The 8038-nt window shown below is 44.8% G+C and overlaps 1 protein-coding gene across 1 annotated transcript in view; it reads right to left on the bottom strand.

Annotated features, from left to right (window-relative positions):
• Nucleotides 1–205: 205 nt before the first annotated feature.
• The window catches only part of MACF1 (microtubule actin crosslinking factor 1), a 154568-nt gene continuing 146735 nt past the window's right edge, over nucleotides 206–8038 (bottom strand). Inside the window, exons 83-85 of the mRNA XM_040619306.1 lie at nucleotides 5685–5896; nucleotides 2525–2654; nucleotides 206–1672 (exon numbers count right to left, since the gene is read on the bottom strand). Coding sequence (XP_040475240.1) covers nucleotides 1416–1672; nucleotides 2525–2654; nucleotides 5685–5896 — 599 coding nt within the window. The 3' untranslated portion in view covers nucleotides 206–1415. The remainder of the gene's footprint in view (nucleotides 1673–2524; nucleotides 2655–5684; nucleotides 5897–8038) is intronic.

Raw genomic sequence — 8038 nt, 5'->3', positions numbered from 1 at the left:
AATAGCCTGATTATTTCTTTGTTGCTTTGTTAAAACTAACAAGGATGAAATAAACAAGAAAAAAAAATCTATTCGTGAACTCCATAATTTATCCACCAAGATATTCTGAGTTGAATAATGCATTTAAGTACCTAAAACACAATCATACCCAGGGTAACAGGTTATATTTAAGGTAATAGTTGAGAAGAAAATCAGGAAATACAAATTTGTTACTGCAAGCAATTTTAATACAAAAGTGTGTCTTGTTTTTAAACAGTTCATTGGTAGAGCTTCAGTTTCTGCCTCAATTAAAACCAATTGAGATAATCACACAGCAACATGGTCGGAGCTGAAGAGGAACAGCAGCTAAAAAACAGGAGCCCCAGACAGCCCCTCTTCATGGTCACTTGGTCAGTTGACTTTGTTACTCACAAAAAAAGACGGAAGCAAACGGGACTTAACAGGTGTGCTGGTGAACTCCTTTGAAGGACAAGCAAAGTGTTTATGTCCACATTTTCAGAATAGGCTCGTGGAATTCATTCCTCAGTTTGTGGGAAGTTGATCGACCATTTAAATAAATAGCAAAAATGCAGATAAACAATTGTGTAATTCACCGTGCCACCAAGGAGTCTCCCCTTGCCAAGGGCCTGGGTCCCGGTGAGCACAGGAGTTGTTGGTGGCTGGGCTGAATAGGAAGTTACAAACCAGGACTCTTAAAAACCCTAATGTTTTGACGTCTTCTGAACAGTCGTATTTACCCCTGAATTCTAGCAGCTATTTGTCCTTTAAACACCCAGTACTGAGCCAGTATTCGAAGTATTGCAATGAACTCCTTTCGCTGATCATGTGCAAACGTTACCACCAGAGGAGGTTCCCTCTCTTCAGTTAAAATCACACAGCATTAAAAACATTGGAAAAAGCAATTAGGAGTGCCCTCCCCTCAGTTCTTGCTAATTGAGGTGTCTGCGATTTACAAAAGAAGAGTTCCTTAAACACTGCAGGATTCTTATTATTTTTTTAATATAATTTATCTTGCTGGGACAGCAAGTTGAGTTTATAAAGAAGATGCATTTAGGAATAATCCTAAAAGATAAAGCAGGTTTACAACCCTGCACCGCGAAGAAACCCTATTTAGAGGCTTTTTTTTTTTTTTTTTTTAATACACATTCTCATCTTGACCTTCTCACTTGTTTTTCTCAAATATTTCATTTCTGGGCCCCATCCATTACAGGGTTACCAGGAGGCAAATTTTATCTACATAAATATTCACATGAAAATAGTAACTTACAAAAAGAAAAAAAAAATAAGGCAGCTTCATAACACAATTATTCTTTTACACTTTTAACAATATAACTTCTCCTGTTCAGAATAAATATACACCCAATGTACGGAGCAGGCTTCAAAGTGGATAGAGGCTTGGGGGTGCTTGTACAGTGTTATCGCTTGGGACCCGGAGTCCTGGGGGAGGCAGTGGTGGTCTTCTTAGACATGGTTGGGATTTTGGAAGGCTTGTTCAGCCCTCTCCTGGAGTTGCCCTGGCCCCCTGCGGCGCTGCTCTCCGAAGTGTCTGAACAAGCAGACTGTGTCTCTAAAAGGTCAAAGTCAGAGGCATCGCTTCCTCGCCGGCTACTGGCCCGACTCCCGGCCCGACTCCCGGCCCGACTCCCAGGGCGACTGGCTGACTTTTTAGGGTCTGGAATTCGAGAATACAGCAGCAGACTTAATAGAGATAACATGGAGGACAGCGAGAACAAGTGCCCAGTGGTCAGGGCTCTGACTCCAAAACCACCTGATATGCTGTGTGACCCCGGGCAAATCAGAGCCTTTCTGGACCCCCCATCTCCTCATCTACACAGCAGTTGCTTGAAACCTTTTCTGGTTTTTTGATTCTCCTTGAGAAGCTTGCCTCCCGAGGATCAGAAGCCAGTTTCTCTCAGCTGCACATGACCTCGCGTGGCCCCCAGAGTGGTGCCAAGCAGGACTGCTCAGTCACCTGGGCACAGAGGAGAGCCCGCTATAGGGCATGGGGTCGGGGACAGGCGAAAAGAGTGCCAGAAATGAGGCCAAATGAGGCCAATTCGTAGGCTCCCATGAAGAACATCAACAGGTGAACAGATGTGATCTTTCTGACTTTCTCAGCTTGCCAACAGCTATCACAAACACAGTGTTGGAAAAATTACTAGCAAACTGCCAGTTCCAATAATGAGTGGCCTTCTGAGGAAGGCCCACTTCAGGAGGCCCCTCCTGCCTTCTGCATTCTCTCAAACATGGTCATTCCTGATCCAGAACAGGGGGCCCGGCTTTAGCCATAGAAGCCTCTGCTCTCAAAAGACATGGCTATAGCTAGCTACAGTAGTGGGAGGGAAAGGAAAGGGCAGCAGAGAATCTGCCGGGCTCTCTGGACATCACACCTAATGCTGCTCTCATTACTTGCTCTTTGGAGAGCAGTGAGGCACTGCCCAGAGGCTGCTGTTCCCCAATTCTTAGCCTGGCCACTCCCCCTCCCTGTGCACCCCAAAGCCTATGGACGGGGACAGGTACTTACCGGCCCGATTCGTTTTGGCACCTGTGGAGGCTGGGGAAGAGCTATTGCTAGTATCACCAGCAAGGGAGGTTCGACTAGAGTGAAAAGTTGGTGTTGGTCGTTTCAACTTGCTGCCTGTTGATGGAATAACCTTAAAAAAAAAAAAAATAAAAAGAAAGGTCAAATTTACTAGGTAAAATTTTTGAAATTCAATTTAAAAAGGTCTACTTAAGCCTCCTCACATCTATTCGATTGGAAAGCAAATTAAAAGTCCAGGAAAACAAAGATTTATTTTCAAAGGGTCCGAGGTCATATATTTTAATAATTCCAACACACAAAAGGTCTTATGTTCCAATTTAAAATTTCACAATGTCTTCTAAACTTCTATTAGAAATTTACTGACAAATATGTTACTGACAAATTTCCACTAGAAATGGCCAAAAAAAAAAAAAAAAAAAATCCAAATAATCCCAAGTGTCAAAGTGTTGGGGTTAAAAATTTGAAAGATGGGTTCTAGCCCTAAATATTTAGCATGGAGATGCAAAGATCACTCCAGCCTCTCTCACTAGATGCGTGTGTGCAGGAACCTCAGTGAAGCCAAGATCTATTTCTTCACTGGAAAGAATGGAGATAACCACACTCCCTCTTGTTTAATCCCCTGGGCCACCCCGTATCTGCGTGGCTCAGTCTCCCGTTCCTCCGGGCGGCGTGGCTGGAATGGCTGATCAGAGAGGCCTTGCCGCACTCCTGAAGACGGCCTATCTTGCTCTCCTCCCCGGGCTTCAGGATCTGGCGCGCCTACCCTTGTTTGCAGCCCCACCTGCATTCAAGTCTAACTCCACAAAAACAGGGCCTTTGTTTTGTTCGTGGTCCCATCCTTAGCACCTACAACCGAGTCTGGAACAGAAGACGGCTCAATAAACACCTGCTGAACGAATAAATCGTGTGTAGAAGCACTTCCTAGTGGAAAAAGAGCTGGACAGATACCCGTTGTTACTGCTACTGGGAGAAGCAACATTTCCCACTGAGTGTAGGTGTTTTGTTTTGGTTTTGTTGCCTGTTCTTTTTTTTTTTTAAATAGTAGTAGACTTAATTTGGAGAAGGAAAATTTAAGTCTATTTTAAATACCACTCAGGCCACAACACACTGTTCTAATTTTTCTTTTGAATTGTGTAAACTGTTTTCCAGGACCTTTAAGATGTTCATACAAAAGGAAAGAGTAAAGCAACCTGTTTCATTGTGTTTCTTGAATGTCTTTAATTTAGAAAGGAAAAGCAGAAGCGGCAGAAAGTGATTAACATTCACGCACACACCCTCCTGGCCCACAGAGGAGGAAGAGCACCAGTTTCAGAAGCTACCGCTCGTGCGCACGGCCGCCGGGAAGACCGCAGCCCCGGAGCCCCTGGGCTGGGAGTTCACGTCAGGATGCGGCCTGTGCAACACCCACAGGTTAGGAAAGGTGAAACCTCGAAATGAACAAAAGGTAAAACCTTAAGACAAAACAAAAAGGCCGGTCTATTTGAATCCTGTGAGTATTTTGTACTTCATAATTAAAACATTTAAAATTTTAGAACTTTTGAGACTTTCATGAAACTGGAGCCATTAAGGAAGAAGAAAAGCAAGGTAAGCATGTTGAGTCTTGGGGTTCTGCTGGCAACAGGTCCCCAGATCATGTTCTAAACCGGACAGATTTCTGAACTGGAGGTTTAGCTTGGAGCAGATGAATCCCAAAGCAGCAGCCCATTCACAGGCACTGGCTTCTTAACATTTCCCACTTTCTTGAGGCACAAGAATCCAGTATTTCCCAGCCGGAGCTAGAATGCAAATCTTCCTGCTCTCAGGCAAGCCAGTGGCCTGTGATTTGTTTCTGAAACACTGCTCTTCCAAAAATGCTCCGGGCACTTTAATGGCTGCACTCAAACATGCTTAACTGCCAGCGAGTGTATTCAGATCAAGGCTTCGGACACCCAAGTGACGAGGCCAAGAAATTCAGAAGTTAAAATCTGAGCTTCAGAGCAGTGACCACTGATACGGGGCGTGGCTGAGGTAGGCAGCGCGCATGCCTCAGACCCGTCTGGCGATACCAACCACCCTGGGGAAGTGGCTCAGGGCAGGGGACGCCAGCCACTCTTCTGTTCTAAGCAAAGATAGAACACGGCTGAACATGCACCACAGTTGAATTTCAAGTGTTCGTAACTCGTCTGTGTAGCTCGTGTTTGGAGACTCCAAGAGGCCTGAGTTTTATAAATAATATCCATAAACAGATCACCAGGAATGACCACTGTTTATCACCCTGGGAGAAAACATCATTCTAAAGACTGTTAGCAAGCTGTTAAACAATCCGGTTTTAGGCATCTTTTATTTATCTCCAGTTTTGGTGAGTCCGAGTTAGAAACCCCCGAAAAACACTTGACTAGACGAATCAGCTGTGAGAGCAAGCACCATAGAGATGGAAGAGAGCATGGACTTGTGTCAGGAAGAGTAGCTGATCAAGGTCTGGGCATTAGCGAGGGCCTCCTCTTGACTGTGTCCTTAGTCAGCAAAACCATACTCTACCTCGGGGCTGGGCAGCTGGAGGTCAGGATAATGGCTGTCCCTGACAGGGGTGCCAGCTTTACTGTTTACCAACCAGGGTTTGTCATAACAGCGAGAGAACTGAAGTGGAGTCTGCGAAACGGAAATCCAAAGGGAAGGACGGGAACAATTGAAAATGGAACAGAAAGGAAGCAAATTGGGAACACGAAAAATAAATAGAAGACACTGAATTTTAAAGAAACAGAAAACAAAACAAAACGGGCATCAGTTCAACAGGATAAAAGGGACCAGGCAGAAAGGCAACAGCATTCTTCATAAGTAACCCATCAAAACAAACTTATCCGTTAGCTTCGGCTGCAAAGATAATGCCTGGATTTCCAAAATTAGGAACTCTGGATGGAAAATATGTGGCAAAAAGTGTTTCTGACTTAAGATCTGAGTTCATATTTTAATAAATGTCCTTCAGAGTAAAAATCTTAAAAGGTCCTATTATCTACTGGGGCCTGGAAAGGCTGGTCTAGGTAGAGCCTGGTCTGTAGGTCCTCACGTTCCTCTCCTTGCTGGAGGTGTTCAGAGGCTACATTCAACGATGACCATCTGTAAATACGGGAACAGGAAGAAGGCCACGAGGAAGGTCGGTACGTACCTTGGTACCACTGGCTGGGGTGGCTGGAGAAGACGGCATGGACGTACAGCTGTGGTTACTCTGACTAGCACTGGAGCTGGAGCGGGTGGGGGAAGCAGCCCGGGAAGACGGTTTGGACCTTCGACCCCGTGACCGGAAAGGGGTCATTCCCTGGGATGCCCCCTCAGGTAGGATGAATTTCTCTCTAAGCTCGATGTTAGTTCTACCTCGTGCTAAAAAAGCAATAAATACACACATACAATGTCAGTGAATCTTAAAAAAATGTATCTTTGATGGTCATACAGCTGCTTGACCCCATGATAACAGTTATAGAGGCTACAGGTTTAGTACCATCTGTGGATTCTTTTGAAGTAGACAGAAATTCATGATCTGTCAGTCTGTCATGATTCTTACCCACAGCAGACAATTAACTAACCAGCCCCTTGGTCTGTCACGATCAAGAACTTTATATACAAAATACCATGCCATTCTGTGGTAATGCTCTTGCCCTGCCACTGGCCCCGGGGCAAGCAGACCGTAACTCAACGTCAAAGAAAGCGGATGCAGCAGTGCACAAACCTCTGACGTTAAATCAAACCCCCTCTTTTCTCTCTCATAGTACATGTGTACTTTTTGCTCAGATTTTGCAGGATATATAGTAACCAAATAGTGGAGAAAAAAATCATTGAAATCAACATCATCCAGACTCTTCTATTTGAATTCAGTTGATAATAATCCGGAGGGAAGGGGTCCAGGAACTCGGGATAAAAGATCAGGATAAAATCATTAAGAAGTAAACATGTGGGAGGAGAGAGAGAAAGATGAAGACCATGCACAAAACTTGCCAGTGAGAAACATTAAGTCAAAAACTGAAAGCAACAAGAAGCTGGAGGGACAACGGCAAGTGGGAGGAACGTCAGGGTAGAAACAATCTGGAAACTGCTCTGAAGGCCAGTAGGTGTTGGCCCATGGCTTTCTGGAGCTGTAAGACCAGAACTTAAAATTTGGATTTGGTCAGATGATTCCAAGGATGGCCAACATAAATGTTAAATGTGAAAGACACTACTAATTTAAAAGAAATAATTCCTCCGGAATATGTCCTTAGGTTATTTCTCACCAAAAGGTGTTATTCTGCAATAACTTCCTACCTCCTCATCCATCCTGCACTGTTTACTTTTTAGATTATGCTAGATAGACCCGAACACACAGGACCACTGGTGAAACTCGGGAAAAGGGAATCAATCGTTATATACAGAACGTTTGTTGTTCTTTTCTAATGTAAGATTTTTCATTCTGGCCAGGAATCATGACTTCAGCAGATCTGAGGTAGCTGTGCCCACCCCCTCTTCTGCCCAAACCTGCATGTCCTCAAGGGAACCGAGTAATCTTGGTAGACTCAGATTTTAAATCAGGTTGCATGGGTGTCCAAGCAGGGTAGTTCCAAATTCCGAGATCAAATTCTTCTCAATATACTACATTGACATAACATATCCAGGTGTCAGGTTAAAAGGGCTGACATGGGGCGGCGGGGGGGGGGGCGCCTGGGTGACTCAGTCGTTAAGCGTCTGCCTTCGGCTCAGGGAGTGATCCCGGCATTATGGGATAGAGCCCCGAGTCAGGCTCCTCCGCTGGGAGCCTGCTTCTTCCTCTCCCACTCCCCCTGCTTCTGTTCCCTTTCTCGCTGGCTATCTCTCTCTCTGTCAAATAAATAAATAAAATCTTAAAAAAAAAAAAAAAAAAAAAAGGGCTGACATGGGTATCACAACCTGAGTGAGAGTCTAGGCTCAGTGACCAACCAGCTCTTCCTGCTCCAGGCCTCAGTTTCCTCAGGCTGACCCCAATGTCAGGGTGGTCTGTAAATGCTAAGCTGTTTCCTTCCTCCTCAGGCCCCAACAGAATGTGCCCTTCACGGCTCATTCCTTGGACCCGGGTTCTCTACTCATCCATCTTCTGGGACTTCAGTGCTTTCGTCTGTGTCTATGCTAATGATTCTTCAAGAGAACTCCCTTCAGCACTAACACAGGTACTTCAGTAAGACTTTCCATCACTAATAACTGCTGATTCAGGGCTTACACTTATTTATCTTGTGTTTGCTAATGTGCCCAGCCTGATGGTGGGCACACAGCAAAAGCACTAAGGTAACAGTGATGAGTGAAATTCATGACTCAGCTGAGGGTTCACCCAAAAAGAACTGCTTGTGACCCTGAACTATACCCAACTTCAGACATGTAGTTTAAGCCCAGTAAACATTTAATAGTTTATCTCTGCACCAACCCTCCCAGACAAGAACAACAGAGTGATACAAGAGGAAGACTCTGAAATGGCCCTTCTTGAACCCCCAGAGCATTCCCACACCCCTTGCACCCCCTTACACT

This window comes from Ursus maritimus, unplaced genomic scaffold, assembly GCF_017311325.1.
Source record: "Ursus maritimus isolate PB19 unplaced genomic scaffold, ASM1731132v1 scaffold_32, whole genome shotgun sequence".
NCBI lineage: Eukaryota > Metazoa > Chordata > Mammalia > Carnivora > Ursidae > Ursus > Ursus maritimus.
Note: the sequence above shows the minus strand (reverse complement) of the source record. Positions and strands in the feature narration are given on the sequence as shown.